Below are 24,797 nucleotides of genomic sequence, written 5' to 3' on the forward strand. Positions count from 1 at the left end.
GTACAACACTTCTGATAACAAAATTAACCCTGATGTCACTAGACTTCTCCCATTATATCAGCACTCTGAAATATTCTGAGACAGAGCAAAAAGAGGCCAATCTAATAAGGAACTAATAAGCAAATTGGCAAATACAGATAAATAAGAGTGGAAATTCAACACTGCCCCAGTCGGGACTGGCTGAACACACAAAAAACTGATTAGACCAACAAAATCAAGTGTGAACATTAGCAAAAACACTTAGCTTTGAGAAGGCTGGAACAGAGCTGAAAACCAAGACCTCAGAAGCCAGAAGCAATCACCAGCACTGACTTAGGGCGTCGGCTGTCTTAAATCCAGTCTAAGATTCCTGAGGTCCAATCGTCATCCTCATTATCAGGTGGTATAAAATCAGCCTCACTACCTTCTGTTACCACCAGAGGGAGTCTGGAAGGAGAACTCACAACTGGTGGACCAGAGAATGAACTCACAACAGAAACGCCACGCAGGGCCAGGGGTTACTCAGTGCCGGGCCTTTCAGGCTCTTTTAAGGGGGAAGTATGTCACGGTGGTGATTTGGACCCAGTCCGTGACCCTGGGTGTCCAATAAAGAAGATGACAGTTCAGATGAGGTGGAAGATGGTATGATAATTAATTTGGAAAAGGGGGATCATGACGCCACAAGTGGTAATCAGCTAGGGTAGCCGACGCTGCAATGCAGATCCTCTGGGCCGGTGTTAAAGCAGCCAAGATGATTAAGCTCTCCACGGGCAGAGCTGTATCGCAGGGCAGTTGAGATGGTGATTGTGAGCCATTGACGGTGATGGTGAGTGTAATGTGTGTAGCAGGCGAGTTGTAAAAGCCAACAAGGACACAGTTGGGTGCAGTTTCTGAGTTTTTCCTCTAAAGGTTTGTGCACAAGATGAGCTGATTGGTACTGTGTCATCCGAGGGAGGGGTCCGGCAAACTCCAAGCTAGATCAGGAACACCTGTTCAAGACTCCTCCTTGTGTATCCTTTCTAGGCCATGTCTCTGCGCTGATATCTCCCTTCCTTCCTGCTGTGTGCCTTCGCAAACAGTGTCCTAAGCCGGCAGCCACGGATGACAGCGGGCGATGAGGGTCAGGCTCCGGGGTCCTTTATTCCAACAGCTACCTTTTTGAGTATTGAATGCTGCTGCGACTGAGGCACTTAAAGTTACCTCAGCCTCCATCTTTCTAACTGAGTACTGTATTTCTCCACTACCTTCAGGAGCCACCTTCACCAACGAGGCCTGGTCCTTCCTTCTCCAGAAACAGGCTTCACAGGTGGCTTATTGCACTTCCCGTGCCCCAAGGACCCCTTCCTTCCAGTCTTTGAGCTTGTACAAGATTTTTCTCTCTTTTCTGACCCTCAGCCCTCTCACAGCAATCCTGCTCTTACTCGGTCCTGTCACCGACTGACAACTCTCTAGAAAGATCCATTTACCTCATACTAGCTACACCCATCAACTGTCAGCTTGCTCTCTCTGATTGGATGCCCACAATCACTCCACTGCCTAAGCTCCTCCCACTGTACCTACCTTCCACACTTACCCCCAACACCCTTTCCTAGTCAGTCTGGGATGAGGCCATCCTTCCGCCGTGTACACCCAGAAAGCACTGACTAACTAGTGTGTGTTGAGTACAGGGTTAGGAGTCCTGAGTGGTGATCCCTCCTTACCTGAGGGTGGGATATCACACCTTTGGATGAGGTGCAGTACCTCTGTGGTGACTGTACCCTCAGGGGCGCCATAGTACCCTTTCTCAACTTTCGATATTGTTGTCGGATCCATACTGGGCCTGAGAGCGTCTGTGTTTGCCTCCTGAAATGTATACAGAGAGTCAGTATGTTTAAACTATACTATATATACCTTGTATCTAGTGATACTGTACCCTTTTGCAAATTTTTAGATGATTGTCTAATCCATACTGAGCCTGTGACCATCTGTGTCTGACTCTTTAAATATATATGGAGATTTGCAATTATCCCTAGACTGTATAGAGCTGTCCGCTTCTGAATCAGTACCATATATCTGCTGGTATTTTTAGTCCATTTTCACAAAAATTATTATGTATGGTTGAAGAGGCCGCGGACGTGGGTGTGGGGGGGCCAGCTGGTACTGATGGTGGTGCATCTGCTGGTATTGCCAAAAGCACAATAGCAGCGTAGGCAGGAGGTGTTGAGCCTGCATCATCAGCTGGCACAAGAAGGCCTTTAAGGCTCCCTTTTCTGGGATTAGGTAAACTGCTTTTAAAGCCGGATCATCCGGAACAGGTTTTGGCTTACATTGCTGAAACAGCCTCCAGCTCTATTGCCTCCTCTTCTGAAGTTACAAAAACTGCAAGCTCAGAGTCGTCAGTGCAGGCTTCTGGTCAGCAACCACCCCTTTCCTTGTCTCCTTCACCCCCACTAAAAGTGAAGGATGCGGCAGCCCACACTTCAGATTACTCCATGGAGCTGTTTTCATAGGCCATGCCTGTGTTATCAAGTGAAATTCTGAATTCCCCAGTCCAACATGAATCGGAGATGGAGTGCACTGATGCACAGCCACTGCTAGATGATTCCGCTGGTACATTCACCCACAGCACTACATTCCTCTCGCACTCTATAGAGCCAGAATGTGACACTGATGAAACTCAGGTGCCCCTTCCCGCATACTATACCACCTTACACGGTGACACAGAGGAAGGTGCAGATGAAAGTGCCGGTTCCTTGAGCAGGTGGGGGGTCCTACTCATGGGCGATGGCAGTGGTACAGGCCCCTCATAGTATGCAAAATTGTCTCTGCCGGTGGGAGGGCCCACTCGCCGTCACACATACCGTCATACTATGAGGGGCCCTGTGCCAGTGCCGTCGCCCACGTTTGGGCCCCCCATGCTTGCTCAGGGCCACAGCACTTGCAATACTTACCTCTCCCTGCTTCACCACCGTGACGTCTTCCACCTTTCCTGACAGTGACATTCAGGTTACAGAGCGCGATGATATCATGTCTGTATGCCCTCTACAGAAACAGTACAAGTGCAGAGAGCTTTAAAATGGCAATGCTGAGGAGTCCAGAGTAGAGCAGTGCCCAGCAAGGAGAGGTATTTAACTTTTTTAAAATGTTGGGAGCATTTTTTGGGGAGCAATATACACTGGAGAATGATATATGGGGCCCATCATACACTGGAGCATCATCCATTTGGCCCATCATAAACTGGAGCATTCCAAATGGGGGACATCAGACACTGGAGCAGCATTTACAGGGCCCATTATACAATGGATGATTAGAAATGGGGCCCATTATATATGGAGCATAATTTGGGCCCATAACACACTGGAGCATCGTCCATGGGGACCAACATATACTGGAGCATTCCAAATGGGGGACATCAGACACTGGAGCAGCATTTACGGGGCACATTATACACTGAAGTATTAGAAATGGGGCCCATTATATATAGAGCATTATTTGGGCCCATAACACACTGGAGCATCGTCCATGGGGACCAACATATACTGGAGCTTTCCAAATGGGGGACATCAGACACTGGAGCAGCATTTACGGGGCCCATTATACACTGGAGCATTAGAAATGGGGCCCATTATGTATGGACTCTATGGAGCATTATTTGGGCCCATAAGACAATGGAGCATCATCCATGGGGACCAACATATACTGTAGCATTATGTGGAGCTCATCATATACTGTATGGAACATTATATGGGACCAATTATTCTGTTTGGAGAAATATATGGGGCTCATTATTCTATATGGTGCACTAGGTGGTGGCCATTATACTGTATGGAGTAATATACTGTCCATTTTTTGAGCTATTGTAGAATTTAAAATAGATAATATCAGTCATGTCATGTAAGCAGTGAAGTATTTTTCATTGTACTATACCTATATTTCTGTGCCGTATCGGAGCATTATGAATTGTGGTATGTGTTAATAGGGCGCACTGACACTCTTTGGCCCAGGGCACACGAAAACCTGGAGCCAGTCCTACCCCCCACAACTTTAGCCAAATAACCCCCAGTTTTCAATGTGCAAACTATTATTATAAAGTAAATTAAGGTTGCCAAGCTTAAGTAATAAGAATTGATGTAGTTGGCATTGAAATGGGCACTGTAGGTGTGTTTACTGTCCTCCACTCCCTGCCGACTTTGCTTCCCCAATGACTTGCATTGGGTTTCGTGTTTCAGTCGGACCCTGACTTTTCCCTATAGTCAGCCGATTTCGTTCGACCCGACTTTTTAGAAAAAAGGCAAAGTCTCTCATCTCTACAGACAACATCACCCATTCCCTGATAAATTCTATGTCTGATGGTGCATTTCAACAATGACACCTGGACGAGCAAGAATGGACAGGGGAGTTACATCTCGAAGACTGGGCACTGGGTGACTCTGGTGGCTGTGGGGGGAATTGGGGAAGGGGCTGCTCCACAAGTCTTGCAATCCCCAAGGCTTGCAGGGAGCTTGGAGATAGAAAAATAAAATAAACCAATACAAACCATAACATGGATAACTAAACTACACGACTACAGGGGTAGGAGATCTAAACCACTATACTCCATAAGATGGATAACTAAGCTGTTAGACAACAGGGGTTGAAGAACTAAACTACCAAACAGTTATGATTGCATAACTAAACAAATGAACACCAGAAAATTGAGAACTAAACTAATAGACATCAGGGGTTGGAGAACTAAACTATTAAACAGCTTGAATTGGAGAACTAAATCACTACATACCAAAACATAGAGAACTAAACTAATAGACATCAGGGGTTGGAGAACTAAACTACTAAACATCTTGGATTGGAGAACTAAACTAGTAAAAACCAGGGGATGAAGAACTAAAGTAGTAGACACCAAGGTGTCACTAGACACCAAGTCTTGGAATCTCCAGGGCTTGCAGAAAAACAGCTGTATGTAACTGTTCCTCCAGTGCTTCTGCCTCCTCTACCTCCTCTAGGGCCTCCACCTGCACCCTCAACCTCTGACACCTTGTCCTCTTGAGCATGAGGAAATGCCAGTTGATTTTCCCACGCTCGAGTTGAGTGCGGTTCAGGCTGTGAGGGAGTGCAGCATCAGTGACTTCACCACTATTCACTGAAGCTGTTCTCGCAGCTGGCGTGAAGTGCTGTGACCTCTTCCCTGGCATTTTTCCACGGTCCTGAGGTCACAGCAGTTCAGGCTGGCTGCAAGTACAGCTTCAGAATAGAGGTGATGTCACTGATGCTGCACTCCCTCACAGCCTGACCCGCGCCCAACTCTTGAGCGTGGGGAAATCAACTGGCATTTTCCCACACTCAAGAGGTCATCGCAGTTCAGCCTGTGAGGGAGCGCAACATCAGTGACATCGCCACTAGACACTGATGCTGCCCTGACATCATTTCATTAATTCAGCAGTGGTTTACAGCCAGGGCGGTCGCATCTTAGCATCGCTCCTGGTTGTAAACTATATATTCCCCAAATATGGATTACAGCGTGGGACAAAACGACGGACAGGTATGGTATATTTTTGGTTTATTTTTTTTACTTACTACAAGAGAATAAGGGCTTTGCATGGATTAGCTGTACAATAAAGATGGGAAACTGTTGTGTTTGATTTCATTAAGACTTTATTCTGGCTGTGTCTTTATTTAACCCCTTAACAATTATAGGATTAGTAATGGATAGGTGTCTTATTTACACCTCTATATTACTAAGCCAGGCTTGATGTCACCTTACAATACAAAGGCGATATCATCACCCCAACTATTATCCGATATGCCACCGCTACAGGGCAGAGGGAAGAGAGAGGCTAAGTACCGGAATTGACGCATCTTAGAGATGCATTTTTTTTGGGGTGGCTGGGGGCAGAAGTTTGTAGCCGGGGGGGCAATAACCATGGTCCCTTCCTAGGCTATTAATATCTGCCCTCCTTCACTGGCTTTCCCTCTCTGGCTTGGAAAACTGCGAGGGAGCCCATGCCATTTCTTTCCCAGAAAATAATCTTTTATTAAATACATACATGTCCCCTAATTTACACACACACTATATTAATGGTATTTATCACTGACATCTATATATCTAACTATTCTGCATGGATTTACTGTATGTCTCCTATCCTGTCGGCTCCTGCACTGACTTTACAGAAGCCGACAAATGAATTACTGGCTATTCTATGTATCTTTGTATTCAGATTAATGGAGCTTTTCATGGATTTACTGTGCTGCTAGACATGACACAGATTCATTCATTCATGAAAAAAATTGCAGATTTATTCATAGACCCAACGCGTTTCGAAGTTAAAAACACTTCTTCCTCAGGGGATGATATAAAGGTACAATAGCGTTGCTTGCAGATTAAATACATTTGAAAAAACTGGCACCAATATAGATATATATTTTTATCTGCAATTTAAATAAAGAAATAATGTTATTTTATGAGTTGCTTTATATAAAAGAAAATAATCTGTTAAAATCATGTGATGGTGTGTGTATAGGTCAATATATGAACTTTGGCTTGTTTTGAACATGTGATTCTTGGTGACAGTTTTTTTCAAATGTTTTTAACCTGCAAGCAACACTATTGTACCTTTATATCATCCCCTGAGGAAGAAGTGTTTTTAACTTCAAAACGCGTTGGGCCTATGAATAAATCTGCAATTCAGTAAATCCACAAAAAGCTCCATTAATCTGAATATTCTTGCGGTCACTGGTTTGACCTGTGGATGTGCGGCAGCTGACTGACAATTCCATGCGCTTTACCTCTCCTACATCAGGTGAGTGGAATTATAATATTGTCTGTACCCTGTCTATCAGATAAGACCCTATTTGCACTTTCTCAATTCCTACAGTGTGAATCAATGTATCTCTATGAAATATAAAAACATATACAGTATGTATATATATATATATGTGTGTGTGTCACTGACATATATATATATATATATATATATATACACACATCTATTCTATGTCTATGTGTATATATCTATTCTATCTATTCTATTCTAACCTGTCAGTGTGTTTTTACTGTACACAGCACATGAATTGCTGGCTTTTCAAAGGACATTGTGTGTATTTCTCGCAAGTCACACGGATGGTCCGTGTGGTGTGCAATGTTTTTCTCGCACCCATAGACTTGCATTGGTGAGTCTTGGCCAATATACGCTGCAAATCGCAGCATGCTTCGATTTCATTCACACGTATAATATGGCCGAGAAAAAAAAGGTGATGGGAGCTGCCCCATAGATTAACAGTGGTCCGAGTGGTATGCATTTTTTCTCACATAGCACTAGTCCGTATTCCTCTTTAGCATGACTCCAGCCTTACTGTCATCTACATGCTGGAGCACACTTTAAATAGTCTGGGTGAGGAGGTGGTGGTGGTGGTCCTGGGGTAATAAGAGGAAGCAGAAGAGGATTCCTTTAGGGTTAAAAATATTTATACGTTCAGGCCTGTGATCTCACAGGTGGTTGCAATGGTAGAAATAATGGAGAAAGGCCATGAAAAGGACGAGAAGGGAGAGGTGATGGATGTGCAACCGTTGTGAGTTGAAGACGATAATGATTCCCTCTATGTTGTCAGTGGTTGTCAGGAGGGGATGGAGGAAGGAAGCTTTAGTGTTAACCTGCCACAACATACTGTGGAGTTGGACCTCATTAAAGAGACCCACCATTGAACGCCTTCTCTCAGTAATATCTGCTACATGATTGTTACCCGTATAGTTATGATTCAAAATAGTGATGACTACTGGGTTAGCAGTGTGTTCTATCCACAATATAAATGAAAATTTTTGCCAGATGCTTCCCCCCTGGAAATCAATGCACCTGTAAGGGGGTGAAGCACCGAAGGAGCCGAGGGGGGGTTGTCTTCCCAGCTCCATGCCGAGAACCATTGAGCAGGGCGTTAGGTTCCCTGGGGGACACTTTAAGAGACTGGACTGCAGCAAGGTGCAGGAAGAGGGGAGGACTAGGAGCGGGAAAACTGCACGTGCTTTCCTCAGAGCAGCGCAAAGACCTGAGAGGAGAGGACACTGATGCAGGAGGGGAGAGTACACGGGTACAGCCACTGGAGTCAGAGAGACCGTGGACAAAGACAGTGGGCAGTATGTGAAGCCTGGGACTGCACGGTCAGGAAGTTTGCTGACTCCCCTCCGTGATTAGACAATGCCCCACAGAGAGACTATGTACCGCGACCGGACGCTCCCCCGCAGAGAGACCTGGTTATGTGCTGAGATGCTCCCCTGTGATGAAGGGGCATTCACTAATGGGGCAGTGACCTGTACAGAGAGACTGTGCCACATACAGAGTTGTGTTATGAATGGGTCACCGAGGAGAAAAAGACTAAACAAGCTAAGTCACAGAAAACCAGAGATGTTGGTAACTATGCCGATTGCAGATCCCTGATCCTAACCACAACAACTAGCAGCAGCCATGGAGAGTACCTAAGATGGTCCTAGATGCTTCGTCACAGCCGGCCGGAGGACTAAATAAGCCTAAAGCAATAAAAGGGGAAAACTAACTGCCCCAGAGCAGACCCCAAAGGAAAGACAGCCCCCTCACATGTATTGACGGTGAAACAAGATGAAAGCACAAACACAGGCAGGAAAATAGGCTGAGCAAATGATGGGGCCCAAACTAACTAGAAAGGATAGGAAATGAAAGACACTGTCTGCAATCTGCCAAAAAGACTACAAAAATAATGTCCAACACTTCTGATAGCAAAATTAACCCTGAAGTCACTAGACTTCTCCCACTATATCAGCACTCTGAAATATTCTGAGACAGACCAAAAAGAGGCCAATCTAATAAGGGACAAAAAGCAAATTGGCAAATACAGATAAATAAGAGTGGAAATTCAGCACAGCCCCAGCCGGGGCTGGCTGACCACACAAAAAACTGAATAGACCAACAAAATCAAGTGTGAACATTAGCAGAAAAACTTATCTTGAAATGACTGGAACAGAGCTGAAAACCAGGACCTGAAAAGCCAGAAGGAATCACCAGCACCAGACTAGGGCGTTGGCTGTCTTAAATCCAGTGTGAGATTCCTGAGGTCCAATCGTCATCCTCATTATCAGGTGGCAGATCTCTACTGATTAAATCAGCCTCACTACCTCCAGTTACCACCAGAGGGAGCCTGGAAGGAGAACTCACAACTGGTGGACCGGAAAATGAACTCACAACAATACCCCCCTTGAGGATGGGCCACCGAACCCTCATCCATGCCACCAGGCCGATCAGGATGGGCCCAGTGAAAAGCATGAACCAATCTATTGGCATGATTATCAGAGGCAGAGACCCAAGAATTATCCTCCTGGCCATAACCCTTCCATTTGACCAAATACTGGAGTCTCCATCTAACCAAACGAGAATCCAATATTTTCTCTACCTCATATTCCACATTGCCTTCAACCAACACAGGGTGCTGCCATAGGAACCACTGGCTCAACAAACCTCTTTAACAGAGACTTGTGAAATACGTTATGGATCTTGAACGGAACTGGAAGAGTCAGTCGAAAAGAAACAGGATTAAGAATCTCCAAAATCTTATAAGGTCCAATAAATCTTGGCTTAAATTTTGGAGATGCAACCTTCATAGGAATATTCTTAGACGACAACCAAACCATAATACAAACTTTAACCTGAGGACCAATGGTCCTATGCCAGTTGGAAAATCGCTGGGCCTTTTCCTGAGAGAGTGACAACTTATCCACCACTTGGTCCCATATCTGCTGCATTCTCTCAACCACAGTGTCCACACCTGGGCAGGACGAAGATTCCACTTGCCCTGAAGAGAATCGAGGATGAAACCCAAAATTACAGAAAAAGGGTGACATCAAAGTGGCAGAACTAGCTCTATTGTTCAGTGCGAATTCGGCCAAGGGCAAAAATGAGACCCAATCATCCTGATCAGCAGATATAAAACATCTTAAATAAGACTCCAAGGTCTGGTTTGTTCTCTCAGTCTGTCCATTGGTCTGAGGATGAAACACGGAGGAGAAAGATAACTGAATTCCCAGATTGGAACAAAAGGCTTTCCAGAATCTGGAAACATACTGGACTCCTCTGTCGGACACAATGTTCTCAGTAATCCCATTTAACCGAACCTCCTGTTGTAAAAACAAGGGCAGCAACTCAGCGGAAGATGGCAATTTTGGGAGTGGTACAAGATGGACCATCTTCGAAAATCTATCACAAATCACCCAGTCATTCTCTGAGAAACAGGAAGATCAGAAATAAAATCCATTGAGATATGGGTCCATGGCCTCTTGGGCACCGGCAGGGGTATCAGCAACCCACTAGAACGAGAACAGGGTTCAGACCGAAAACAAGTCCCACAGGACTGTACAAAATTCCTGACGTCATGAGATAAGGCAGGCCACCAAAAAGACCGAATCACCAAATCTCTGGTACCAAAAATACCTGGATGACAAGCCAATGCAGAGCAATGAATTTCAGACATCAGGAGAGGGAGGACTGGGAGCATGCATCGCATCCAAATGAAAACCACTTTGGGCTGAGTTCATTAATCCACAGGTGGGTGCACGAATTCGCTGGTGAGCACAGCAGATATCCACAAGAAGAAGAAAGTTTGTTCGGCACACCGGCATAAATGAAACAAAAACTTTATTAGGCTAATATGCCATATTAAAATGCAAAAAACACCTGAAGCATTTCTGGTGCACAAAGGCACCCTTAGTCATAGGTAAATAAAAACAATATGCAGAGAAAAATATATACAGGTTACAAACCAATCACAAAGCTTGCAATTAATTACAAAAAGTGGCAACACATAAAAGGAAGAGAGAGCGGTTCCTTGCAATGATACAGATCACTCCAGGATTGAAGTTCCCAAGGAAAATAAATAAATAAATAAATCATACATTCAAACATAATTAGTCGATATTAGACAGATCATACTTGAATATTAGACAGATCATACTTGAATTTTATACAACTGGAGAATTTAATTGTACATAGAGAAAAAAATAAAAATTTAAATAAAATAATTTTTTTTTACAATAATATAAATGGATATATCAAAAAGTAATTAAATAACTCCAAAATGATCTTCCAATGGAAAATGGATTTTCTGTGCATAAATAAATGATTCCATGCGAAAGGTGTGAATGAGTGCCTATGGACAATAAATAGAGTTAGTCAGAATCAAAAGGAATTTTTTACACCTCAAAAATAAATTATAGATGCGCAGGAATGAGTGGTTCCATGCAAAAGGTGTGAATAAGTACCTACAAACAATATATGAAATTAATAACAATCAGATGGAGTTTTTTGCACATGAAATAAAATATTTTATGCAAAGAGTGTGAATGAGTGCTTGCGAACAATATATAGAATTAGACACAATAAAAAAAAAGTTTTTCTTGGACTTAAAAAATAATTTATAGATACGCAGGAATAAAAGGTTCCATGCAAGAGGTGTGAATGAGTTCCTACAAACAGTATATAAACTTGGTGACAATCAAATGGAATTTTTAGCACTTAAAAAATAAAAAATAAATTATAAACACATAGCAATCAATGGTGGAACTTTTGCAGAATGCTTGATAAACATATGAATAAAATAGGAGCTATGAGATAAATTCTATGCTTTCCTACTATAACAAAATAAATGCGCAAAATAAACTAAATGCGGATCACTGTAAAATTATTTTTGCTAGAAAAAACTAATAAGTACATAAATTTCATTAGTAAATATAGAACAAATCGTTCCTGAAATTCATACCGTTTGGAGATTTAGTGTCTAATTTTAATATCCAAAAAGCTTCACGTATATTTAATAGCTTGTGTCTATCACCACCTCGTGCAGGAGTTTTAACCTTTTCTAGACCATAAAAGGCAAATGAATCCATATTGCTATGATGAGCATGAACGAAGTGTTTTACCGCTCCTGAATAGGAAGCGTTTTTTTGTTCTATATTTCTGATATGTTCAGCTATTCTTTTTTTTAGTTTGCGTATAGTGCAGCCGATATACTGATTCTTACACTCTGTGCAACAAATACAATAAACGACAAACTGGCTGTCACAATTGATAAAAGATGTAATTTGTTGAGAAAAACCTTGGTATGAAAAAATAAATTTGGATTTGTCTATTGCATATGTGCAAACATTGCACCTGGAACCAGCGTATTTGTAAAATCCAGTGGAAGTAATCCAAGTACGAATTTTTTCTGGTGATTTTAAAAGAGTGGGAGAAAGATAATTCACCAAACTGGTTCCCCTTCGCGCAACATAACGGCAGCCAGATTGTATGATTTGTCTTAATTTAGTGTCTTGGTTTGTGACGGGCAGATATTTTTTCACAATTTCTTTAATTTGATTGAATTGGGGGCTGAATGGCGTTGAAAAAGTCACCATATGATCAGCACAAGCTGAGGATTTTTCCTTTAAACTGGTAAATCTTGGTTTGTTCATCACTTTGTGGAATGCATTGCTGACAATTTGATTATTGTAACCTCGATCAAAAAGACGTTTTTTTTATGACTTTACTTTCTTGTAAAAACAAGGCATTGTCTGAACATAAACGTTTAGCCCTATTGAATTCCCCATAGGGGATGGACTGGATGGTATGTTGGGGATGACATGAAGAAGAGAGTAAAAGTGAATTACCTGCAGTTTCCTTTCCAAAAATGGTAGTGTGAACTTTGCCATTGATAGAATCACCTGTGAGCAATAAATCCAAAAAGGAAACTTGATTCCCTGTGCCACTAATAGTGAATATTAAATTTAGATTGTTAGAATTGAGATAAGAATGAAAAAGGGACAAGTCTGTGGAATTACCCTTCCAAACGAACATCAGATCATCCACATATCTACCAAACCAAAAAATGTCATTGAAGAATGGGTTGAGATCATAAAAAAGAAATTGCTCTTCCCACCAAGCCATATATAATATGGCTAAAGAAGGTGAGAAATTTAACCCCTTAGGGGCACCCTAAATTTGAAGAAAAAATGATTTATTAAACATAAAATAATTGTGACTCAGTAGATATGCGGACGATCTGATAATGAAAGATTTTAGCTCACCCGAATAATTCCTATAATTATCCATATGGTGCGATAAAGCCTGTAAAGCAAGAGAATGAGGAATCGAGGAGTATAAGTTGGTTACATCACAAGTGAAAAAGCTGAAATTTTTCTGCCAAATAAAATTATCAAATGCATGAATCACAGATGCAGAATATTTCAAATACCCTGGAATGCGAAGGGTTAATGGTTGCAAAAATGTATCTACCCAAACACTTAAATTTTAATTTAGTGAACCAATACTAGAAATGATAGGACGGAGTGGAGGAGGGAATTGATTTTTGTGGATTTTGGGTAACCCATGGAAAATAGGAATTACTGGAAGGTCAGGTAACAACCATTTAGCTATTTTTGAACAAAATATGTTCATTTTTGGACCATCCTGTACCAAGTTAGTTAATTCACACTTGAAAGTGGAGGAAGGATCATGGCTCAATGTAGAATATGTGCAGGTGTCATTTAACACACTGAGAACAAAATTAATATATAAATCAGTGTCTAAAATGACTGTGCAGCCGCCTTTATCAGATTGTTTGATTAATAAATTTGGGTTATTCTGCAAATCCTTGATGGCTTGAGATTGAGTGATGCTCAAATTATGAAAAAAATCAGTGGATTTAATGCTCTTGTCTAATTCTCGTAAATCTCTCTCCACCAAGGATTGAAAAAGATCCAAGCTGGGTACTCTCGATTGCGATGGATAGTATGAAGAATTGTGTGGCACAACATGAACATCTCTGTCATGTATGAGATCTGGATTATCATGTGGATCCTGTAAGGAAGAAAGAGTGGTTAATGCAAATTTCTCTCTGAAGGAAAGCGAAGCAAATAATTCATCGTGGAAGTTAACAGGATCAGAGTTGTCAATCATGTTGTCACTGGAATCATTCAGGAAAAAATGTCTTTTCACTGTAAGGAGTCTGGTAAACTTGTTCACATCTTTGATTTTCTGTAAAAGGTCACATTTTATACTGGGAACAAAGTTCAATCCTTTCTGCAAGATATCAATTTGTGCTGGGGTCAAAATGGGCAAAACGTTTATGTTCAGACAATGCCTTGTTTTTACAAGAAAGTAAAGTCATAAAAAAAGTCTTTTTGATCGAGGTTACAATATTCAAATTGTCAGCAATGCATTCCACAAAGTGATGAATAAACCAAGATTTACCAGTTTAAAGGAAAAATCCTCAGCTTGCGCTGATCATATGGTGACTTTTTCAATGCCATTCAGCCCCCAATTCAATCGAATTAAAGAAATTGTGAAAAAATATCTGCCCGTCACAAACCAAGACACTAAATTAAGACAAATCATACAATCTGGCTGCCGTTATGTTGCCCGAAGGGGAACCAGTTTGGTGAATTATCTTTCTCCCAGTCTTTTAAAATCACCAGAAGAAATTCGTACTTGGATTACTTCCACTGGATTTTACAAATGCGCTGGTTCCAGGTGCAATGTTTGCACATATGCAATAGACAAATCTAAATTTATTTTTTCATACCAAGGTTTTTCTCAACAAATTACATCTTTTATCAATTGTGACAGTCAGTTTGTCGTTTATTGCATTTGTTGCACAGAGTGTAAGATTCAGTATATCGGCTGTACTATACGCAAACTAAAAAAAAGAATAGCTGAACATATCAGAAATATAGAACAAAGAAACGCCTCCTATTCAGGAGCGGTAAAACACTTCGGTCATGCTCATCATAGCAATATGGATTCATTTGCCTTCTATGGTCTAGAAAAGGTTAAAACTCCCGCACGAGGTGGTGATAGACACAAGCTATTAAATATACGTGAAGCTTTTTGGATATTAAAATTAGACACTAAATCTCCAAACGGTATGAATTTTAGGAACGATTTGTTCTATATTTATTAATGAAATTGATGTACTTATTAGTTTTTTCTAGCAAAAATAATTTTACAGTGATCCGCATTTAGTTTATTTTGCGCATTTATTTTGTTATAGTAGGAAAGCATAGAATTTATCTCATAGCTCCTATTTTATTCATATGTTATCAAGCATTCTGCAATAGTTCCACCATTGATTGCTATTTGTTTATAATTTATTTTTTATTTTTTAAGTGCTAAAAATTCCATTTGATTGTCACCAAGTTTATATACTGTTTGTAGGAACTCATTCACACCTCTTGAATGGAACCTTTCATTCCTGCGTATCTATAAATTATTTTTTAAGCCCCAAAAAACCTTTTTTTTTTATTGTGACTAATTCTATATATAGCTAGCAAGCACTCATTCATACTCTTTGCATGAAATATTTTATTTCATGTGCAAAAAACTCCATCTGATTATTATTAATTTCATATATTGTTTGTAGGTACTTATTCACACGTTTTGCATGGAACCACTCATTCCTGCGCATCTATAATTTATTTTTGAGGTGTAAAAAATTCCTTTTGATTCTGACTAATTCTATATATTGTCCGAAGGCACTCATTCACACCTTTCGCATGGAATCATTTATTTCTGCGCAGAAAATCAATTTTCCATTGGAAGATCATTTTGGAGTTATTTAATTACTTTTAGATATATCCATTTATATTATTGTAAAAAAAAAATTATTTTATTTAAATTTTTATTTTTTTCTCTATGTACAATTAAATTCTCCAGTTGTATAAAATTCAAGTATGATCTGTCTAATATTCAAGTATGATCTGTCTAATATCGACTAATTATATGTTTGACTCTATGATTTATTTATTTTTTATTTTTTTTCCTTGGGAACTTCAATCCTGGAGTGATCTGTATCTTTGCAAGGAACCGCTCACTCTTCCTTTTATGTGTTGCCACTTTTTGTAATTAATTGCAAGCTTTGTGATTGGTTTGTAACCTGTATATATTTTTCTATGCATATTGTTTTTATTTACCTATGACTAAGGGTGCCTTTGTGCACCAGAAACGCGTCAGGTGTTTTTTGCATTTTAATATGGCATATTAGCCTAATAAAGTTTTTTTTCATTTGTGCCGGTGTGCCGAACGAACTTTCTTCTTCTTGTGAATTTCAGACATCACTCTCTTTCTCCACTGGTCAGGAACATACAATTTTCCCATAGGTCAACGCTCAGGTTTATCCTCCTGAAATTCCTCCAGGGCGCGTCTCAAATCAGGCAAAATGGCAGAAAGAACTACCCACTCACCTAGAATGGTATTAGGCTCGGTCACATTAAGAGAATCGTAGAATCATAGAATCGTAGAATCATACAATCGTAGAATCGTAGAGTTGGAAGGGACATCCTGGGCCATCTGGTCCAACCCCCTGCTCAAAGCAGGATTCGCTAAATCATCCCAGTCAGATGTCTGTCCAGCCTCTGTTTGAAGACTTCCATTGAAGGAGAACTCACCACTTCTCGTGGCAGCCTGTTCCACTCATTGATCACTCTAACTGTCAAAAAGTTTTTTCTAATATCTAATCTGTGTCTCCTCCCATTCAGTTTCATCCCATTGCTTCTAGTCTTCCTTGTGCAAATGAGAATAAAGGTGATCCTTCTACAATGTGACAGCCCTTTAGATATTTGTAGACAGCTATTAAGTCTCCTCTCAGTCTTCTCTTTTGCAAACTAAACATTCCCAAATCCTGCAACCTTTCCTCATAAGACAGGGTTTGCAGACCGGTCACCATTCTGGTCACTCTTTTCTGAACTTGCTCCAGTTTGTTGATGTCTTTTTTAAAATTTGGTGCCCAAAACTGGACACAATATTCCAGATGAGGTCTGACCAAAGAGGAGTACAGGGAAATAATGACTTCACGTGATCTAGACTGTATGCTTCTGTTAATACATCCTAGAATTGCATTTGCCTTTTTTGCTGCTGCATCACACTGTTGACTCATATTCAGTCTGTGATCTATTAGTATATCCAAGTCTTTTTCACATGTGCTGTTGCTTAGCCCTATTCCTCCCATTCTGTATATGCTTTTTTCATTTTTATTGCCCAGATGTAGTACTTTGCATTTTTCCCTGTTAAAAACCATTCTGTTAGTTGCTGCCCACTTCTCCAGTTTATTTATATCTTTTTTAATCCTCTCTCTTCTTTAGTATTAGCTATCCCTCCTAGCTTTGTGTCATCAGCAAATTTTATCAGTTTACCCTCAATTCCTTCATCTAAATCGTTGATAAAGATGTTGAACAATACAGGGCCCAGGACAGAGCCCTGTGGTACCCCACTTGAGACATTCTTCCAACTGGATGTGCAGCCATTTACGACCACTCTTTGGGTCCGATCACTAAGCCAGTTATGAATCCACCTAACAGTTGCCTTGTCCATTCCATACTTAGTCATTTTTTCAATAAGGATTGTATGAGATACTTTGTCAAATGCTTTGCTGAAGTCAAGATATACTATATCTACAGCATTTCCTTGATCAGTGGAAATTAAGTTAGTCTGACATGACTTATTAGTTACAAACCCATGCTGACTCTGTTTAATCACTTCATTCTTATCCAGGTACTGACATACATGTTGTTTAATAATTTGTTCAAAGATCTTTCCTGGTATAGAAGTCAGACTCACCAGCCTATAGTTGCCTGGGTCCACCTTCTTCCCCTTTTTGAAGATAGGAACAACATTTGCTCTTCTCCAGTCTTCTGGGACTTCTCCTGTTCTCCAAAAATTTTCAAAGATTATGGAGAGGGGTTCAAAAATTTCAAAATCGACAAAGAAACTCCTAGAAAAAGCGTCTGCCTTAACATTCTTAGTGCCCGGAAGAAAAGAGACCACAAAATTAAAATGCGTTAAAAACAAGGCCCATCTAGCCTGTCTAGGATTCAAGCGTTTGGCTGACTCCAGATAAATCAAATTTTTGTGATTGGTGAGGACCACAACTTGATGTCTAGCTCCCTCCAACCAATGACTCCACTCCTCAGATGCCCATTTAATGGCCAACAATTCCCGATTCCTCACATCATAGTTGCGTTCAGAAGGGGAGAACTTTCGAGAAAAGAAGGCACAGGGATTCATCTTAGAAGTCACATGGTCTCTTTGGGACAAAACGGCTCCTGCAGCAATCTCAGAAGCATCTACCTCTACCTGAAATGGAAGTGATACATCAGGTTGCTGTAAAACTGGAGCTGAAATAAATCTCCGCTTAAGCTCCTGAAATGCTGAGACAGCCTCAGGAGACCAATTCAGCACATCAGCGCCCTTCTTGGTCAGATCAGTCAGTGGTTTGACAATACCAGAAAAATTACCAATAAATTTACAATAGAAATTGGCAAAACCCAAAAACTTCTGGAGGGCCTTCAAAGAAGTAGGCTGAACCCAATCGTAAATGGCCTGTACCTTGGCCGGGTCCATTTCAATAGTCGATGGAGACAAGATAAATCCCAAAAATGAAATCCTCTGTACACCAAAGAGGCATTTTGATCCCTTAACAAACAGGGAATTCTCCCTCAAAATCCGGAACACAGTCCGGACGTGTTCCACATGAGAATCCCAATCACTAGAAAAGATCAAAATATCATCCAGATAGATGATCAAAAACTTATCCACAAAGTCATGGAAAATATCATTCATAAAGGACTGGAAGACAGAAGGGGCATTAGTGAGCCCAAAAGGCATCACCAGGTACTCAAAATGTCCCTCCGGAGTATTAAACGCCGTCTTCCATTCATCCCCGTGCTTGATGCAAATAAGATTATACGCCCCCCTGAGGTCAAGCTTAGTAAACCAGCAGGCACTCTTAACTCTGGAGAATAAATCAGACATCAGAGGTAACAGGTACTGATATTTAACCGTCATCTTGTTAAGGGAACGATAATCAATACACGGTCTTAATGAACCATCTTTCTTGGCCACACAAAAAAACCCAGCACCTAAAGGTGACGAGGATGGTCTAATATGACCCTTCTCCAACGACTCCTTAATATAGGACCGCATAGCATCATGTTCGGGTACTGATAAGTTGAAAAGCCGACCCTTGGGAAATTTACACCCAGGCATCAACTCAATTGCACAGTCATAACTCCTATGAGGAGGCAAAGACGCAGACTTACTCTCATTAAATACATCAGAAAAATCGGCTAGATAATCAGGAATATCATGAGACTGAGGAGAGGTGGAGAAAACAGGAACGTCCCTAAGAACACACTGACAACCCCAACTCACCACAGACCCAGACGTCCAATCCAAAACTGGATTATGAGTTTGCAACCAGGGAAAACCCAGAACAATAGTTTCATGCAAATTATGCAGCACCAAAAATGTACAATTTTCTTGGTGGTCTGGGGCAACTCGCATTATCACCTGGGTCAAAAACTGAGGTTTATTTTCCGCCAAAGGAGTAGCATCAATACCCCTCAAAGGAATAAGAGACTGCAGAGGCGTCATGGAAAAACCACAATGTTTAGCAAAGTCCAAATCCATCAGATTCAACGCTGCTCCTGAATCCACGAAAGCCTTAGTAGAAAGCGTGGATAAGGAGCAGATTAGAGTAATTGCCAAAAGGAACTTAGGTTGCACACTGCCCACACAAATGTGTGTGCAAAATGTTTCTCTCGTTTAGGGCAGACAGAAATAGTATGAGAGGCGTCTCCACAGAAAAAAACACAGCTTATTACGCCTTCTAAACTCCTGATGTTGCGCCCTAGACAAAACCCCATCACATTGCATAGGTTCAGACGTTTGTTCAAAAGGTGGCAGCACCTCCCATGTAGTCTTACGTTCACATAAATGCCGATCAACTTGAATGGCTAATGACATAGAATCATCCAGACCAGAGGGAACTGGAAATCCCACCATAACATCTTCTATGGTCTCTGATAAACTCTTCCGAAAGAGAGCTGCCAATGCAGTATCATTCCATGTAGTAAGGACCGCCCACTTTTGAAATTTTTGACAGTATAACTCTGCAGAATCCTGACCCTGGTCTAATGCCAACAGGGTTCTCTCAGCTTGATCAACAGCATTATGTTCATCATACAACAACCCCAAGGCCTGAAAAAATGCATCCACATTAGTCAGAACAGGATTTTCAGGTGTCAGAGAAAAAACCCAATCCTGGGGATTGCCACACAGCAAGGAGATGACAATTTTAACCAGAGCTCCCCAATGAGTTAGGCTTCAAGGCAAGAAATAATTTACAATTCTTCTTAAAATTCAGAAATTTAGACCGATCCCCAGAAAACACATCAGGAATAGGGATCTTAGGTTCAGCAGCATGTGACTGAATGAGGTAGGTGGAAATTCCCTGCACTTCAGCAGCAAGTTGCTCCACACGATCAGACAATTGCTAAATCTCCATTAGGAAAAAAAAATCCTCCTACGGCCCCAGAAAAAAAAGAGGAAAAAATAAATAATAATGAAAAAAAAAATTCTGACACTTTTTTTTTAGCAACTTTTTCCTGCTTTTGAGTACCCTAAAATCTGCGGTATGGCTGGTGATTCTGTTATGAATTGGTCACCGAGGAGGAAAAGACTAAACAAGCTAAGTCCCAGAAAATCAGAGAGGTTGGTAACTATGCAGATTGCAGATCCCTGATCCTAACCACAACAACTAGCAGCAGTCGTGGAGCGTACCTACAATGGTCATAGACACTTCGTCACAGCCGGATGGCTAAATAAGCCTAAAGCAAGAAAAGGGGAAAACTAACTGCCCCAGAGCAGACCTCGAAGGAAAGACAGCCCCCTCACATGTATTTATGGTGAAACAAGATGAAAGCACAAACACAGGCAGGAAAATAGGCTGAGCAAATGATGGGGCCCAAACTAACTAGAAAGGATAGGAAAGGAAAGACACTGTCTGCAATCTGCCAAAAACCCTACAAAAATAATGTCCAACACTTCTGATAGCAAAATTAACCCTGAAGTCACTAGACTTCTCCCACTAAATCAAATTGGCAAATACAGATAAAAAAGAGTGGAAATTCAGCACAGCCCCAGCCGGGGCTGGCTGACCACACAAAAAACTGAATAGACCAACAAAATCAAGTGTGAACATTAGCAGAAAAACTTATCTTGAAATGACTGGAGCAGAGCTGAAAACCAGGACCTGAAAAGCCAGAAGGAATCACCAGCACCAGACTAGGGCGTCGGCTGTCTTAAATCCAGTTTGAGATTCCTGAGGTCCAATCGTCATCCTCATTATCAGATGGCAGATCTCTACTGATTAAATCAGCCTCACTACCTCCAGTTACCACCAGAGGGAGCCGGGAAGGAGAACTCACAACTGGTGGACCGGAAAATGAACTCACAACAGGGCCCCTAGCCAGTGGTGTGTTGCTAATAGTGGCACACCCAGCTAATATGGGTCCCCTGAGTCAGGGGGGCCCTCCCTGTACCAGCGTAGCAGCAGCTGGAGAAAGGGGCCTGTCGCTGCTGCTAAAGAGAAATGAATGTTCATGCTTCTCCACTCCCAAGTGGGCGTGGAGAGGAGTGAATACCATTTCACTTTAATAGTGGGCAGTGTTAGTCACAGGCTGCGGCTTACACTGCCCACATGTAAAGCCAGTGCAGCTGCATCGGGGCCACCTTCGTGGCAGCTAACTGAGAGCAATTGCCAGGCAGGGAGCAATCCCTGCAGCTGGGCAATGGAGCAGAGCTGCATGGAACCGATGCTGTGCTGCTTCCTGCCTACCTGCCCTGGCACTTCCTGTCTGACACAGCACAGCTGAATGACATCATCATTCAGTGAGGCTGTTTCAGAGAGAAAGCTGCCAGGATGAGCTGTGGCTGTGGGGAACGTGTGGATAGAAGTGAGTGGTGCTGTGTATGTCTGTCTGTGTGCATGTGTGTGTGTGTATGTGGTGCGGTGCTTTGTGTGTGTGTATTGAGATTGGCAATGATGTGGGTGATGGAGAGAGCAGTGATGGGGTGGTATGGGAGAGCGCAGTGTTGATGGTGGTGGGAAGGATGATAGGGGTGGGGGGAGGAAGCAATGATTGTTGTGGTGGAAAGGACAATGATGGTGGTGGTGGGGGGAGGCAATGATGGAGGTGTTGGAATGGGCAATGATGGGGTGGTGGGGGAGAACACAATGATTGTTGTGTTGGAAAGAGTAAGAATGGTGGTGGGGAGGAGGCAATGATGGAGGTGGTGGAATGGGCAATGATGCAGGTGGTGGAAAGGGCAATGATGGAGGTGGTGGAAATGGCAATGATAGGGGTTGTGGGTGAGAAGGCAATGACACAGGAGGTGATACGAACAATCATGTGGTGGAGGGGGAGAACAATGATGGAGGTGGAGGGGGGCTGCTTTATACCCTATGAGGGGCTGCGTTATACTTTATGAGGGGGCTACATTATATTCTGTGGGGGGCTGCATTATATTATGTGTGGCGGCTGCATTATTCTCTCAAGGGGCTACATCATACTATATGAGGGGGGTTGCATTATGCCCTATCATGGGGCTACAGTATAGTCTTTGGTGTGCTGCCTTATGAGGATGTTGAATTATACTCAATGGGTGGCTACATTATATGGGGGGCTGCATTATATCATATGAGGGTGCTACATTATATTCTATGGGGGGTTTCATTATATTTTGTGGGGTGCTGCATTATACCCTATGAGGGGAGCTGCATTATATTCTATGCACAGGGGCTGCATTTTTTTCCATGAGGGAAGCTACATTATATTCTATGAAGGGGCTGCATTATGCCCTATGAGGGGGGCTGCATTATATTCCATGAGGGAGGATACTTTATATTCTATGAAGGGGCTACATTATATTCTATGAGGGGGCTATTTTATATTCTATGAGGGGGCTACCCCAACCCCTGCTACATAATTAAGATGAAAAACCAGAGAACCACAGGAGTTTTCAATAAAAATATACAAAATCTTTATTGCAACATACAAACGTAAAACGGCATTACAAATATAGACAATGCATTTTAATAAACACCAAAAAACCGGAATATATGACACCAAGCTGTTAAAAGGTAATAACCAAGATGCCTCTCCCCAAGTAGTGATCCCCCCTTACCCACATGGGTTAACCTAATAAATCTCCAGTAGAAGGTCCCATGGCAGTAAAATAGGACCTGGCTAACCGTATAGCCTCCACATTGTCCCACATGTCATGTCAATAATACCAGGGAACTAGTACCAAAACCCAAAAGGGAAGGAGGGGGGAAAAGAGGACGAGTGAATACTCAAATCAGTGGCTCAGCAGCGCTGTCCCGGGACACCCCAACGCACGTTTCGCTACTCTCAGTTAGCTTTATCAAGGGGAAGTGTGTGGTGAGTGAGCACATAGGACCTTATAACCACATGATAAGTGGTCATGTGACCGTCAGCTGGCCTGTTTGCAGAGCGTTGTGTATAAACGGCGCATGCGCCGGTCCCCGGCGTCCACAAGCCCCGAAATCCCGGCGGTGCCCTGCCGGCAAGCGAGCGGGGGGGTGGAAACGCCCCCAGTCACATACCGACCCGGGCCGTGCCGGATGATCCAGGCCGGAGGAAACCGGCCAAACGGCGCAGGCGCACAACAACGCCAGGCGCACTACAGCAGTACCCGGTCACGACAGAATGAAACAGCAACAGTGCACACATTAAAAACAATGAATGGATTATGACGAGATCTAGTGGGTATGTTGTAGGGATTATTGCCAACAATCTCCAGTCGTCATCTTCATCTTCAAAGGGATCCATCATTTCAAATCCATTATAAGATTTACTTTCATTCACGGATAAAAGTGGAAACTTAGTAACAAATAACTGAATAGAAAAAAGAAAATTAACAAAGATTAAAATCACAAAACACAAAGAAGCAAAAAAAAACACACCACGATAAAACAAAACAAAAATGGAGGAAATATGTCAATGCAAAATAACATTTTAGAAAGGGGCCAAAATTCAGGGAATCATTCAGGCCAGCAGGCTTCACGGTGCCCAACAAAACGATCCATTTTGATTCTCGCTGAGCAAGCAATTTTTTCACATTGCCACCCATTATCCCAGTGTGTACGATCTCAATCCCTCTTACCAAAAACCCAGATGGGTCACAGTTGTGCACTGCTCTAAAATGTCGAGGGATTGTTTTGAGATGCACATCCTTCTCAACTTTTTTCGCCGCAATAATGTCACGAACGTGCTCTCTCACACGTACTCGCAATTCCCTTGAAGCTAAACCTATATAAACCAGGGAACACCCGCAGGTAGCGTAGTAGATGACATTAACACTATTGCAAGAAATGTACTCATTGATCGTATAATTTTTTGAGCCATCAGCTGAGGAGAACGAGACCGTTTGAAGGACATTGTTGCACACCAAACAGTGCCCACACTTAAAACATCCTCCTAACTGCCTAGTATGTCCAAATAGATTTTCTTTGGGTGGCACATAGTGGCTTTTAGTAAGTAGATCTTTTAGATTTTTGGACCTCCGAGGGGTTATCTGCGGTCGGTCGGCTAAAAAGGATTTCAGGGAGGGCTCAGTGTATAAGATGGGCCAAAATCTCTGAAGGATGTCCCTCATGCTGTCCCTTTCATGATTGTACTCTGAAATAAAACGTACAATTTCGCCATCCTTCTTTGGCCTGCTTTTAGAATACAGCAGTTGATCACGTGTTGTAGATTTGGCCCTATTGTACCCATTCTTAATACTTCTCCTACTATAGCCCCGTTGTCTGAATCTTTCCCTCATATCCAAGGCCTGTCTCTCAAATTTTTGGTCCGTGGAGCAGATCCGCCGTATCCTCAAAAACTGTCCGACCGGGACGGCCCTCACCGTGGCTTGGCTATGTGCAGATTTTTCATGTAATAATGCATTGACAGATGTCATTTTTTGGAAAACATCAGTCTGGACCAAAGATGAGGA

The 24,797-nt window shown here is 42.0% G+C and overlaps 1 protein-coding gene across 3 annotated transcripts in view; it reads right to left on the minus strand.

Annotated features, from left to right (window-relative positions):
• LOC141092474 (probable cation-transporting ATPase 13A4) overlaps window positions 1–24,797 on the minus strand; it is a 576,817-nt gene that overhangs the window by 77,423 nt on the left and 474,597 nt on the right. Inside the window, exon 28 of one of the 3 annotated variants that reach the window (XM_073578640.1) lies at window positions 22,794–23,695. The exons of the other annotated variants lie outside the window; for them this stretch is intronic. Within the exon in view, the coding sequence (XP_073434741.1) occupies window positions 23,682–23,695 (14 nt within the window). The 3' untranslated portion in view covers window positions 22,794–23,681. Of the gene's footprint in view, window positions 1–22,793; window positions 23,696–24,797 lie in introns of those variants that run through there. 3 annotated transcript variants of the gene reach the window in all.

The sequence above is a fragment of the Dendrobates tinctorius genome, unplaced genomic scaffold (assembly GCF_039654945.1).
Source record: "Dendrobates tinctorius isolate UK_male_01 unplaced genomic scaffold, ASM3965494v1 ptg000060l, whole genome shotgun sequence".
Classification (NCBI taxonomy): Eukaryota; Metazoa; Chordata; class Amphibia; order Anura; family Dendrobatidae; genus Dendrobates; species Dendrobates tinctorius.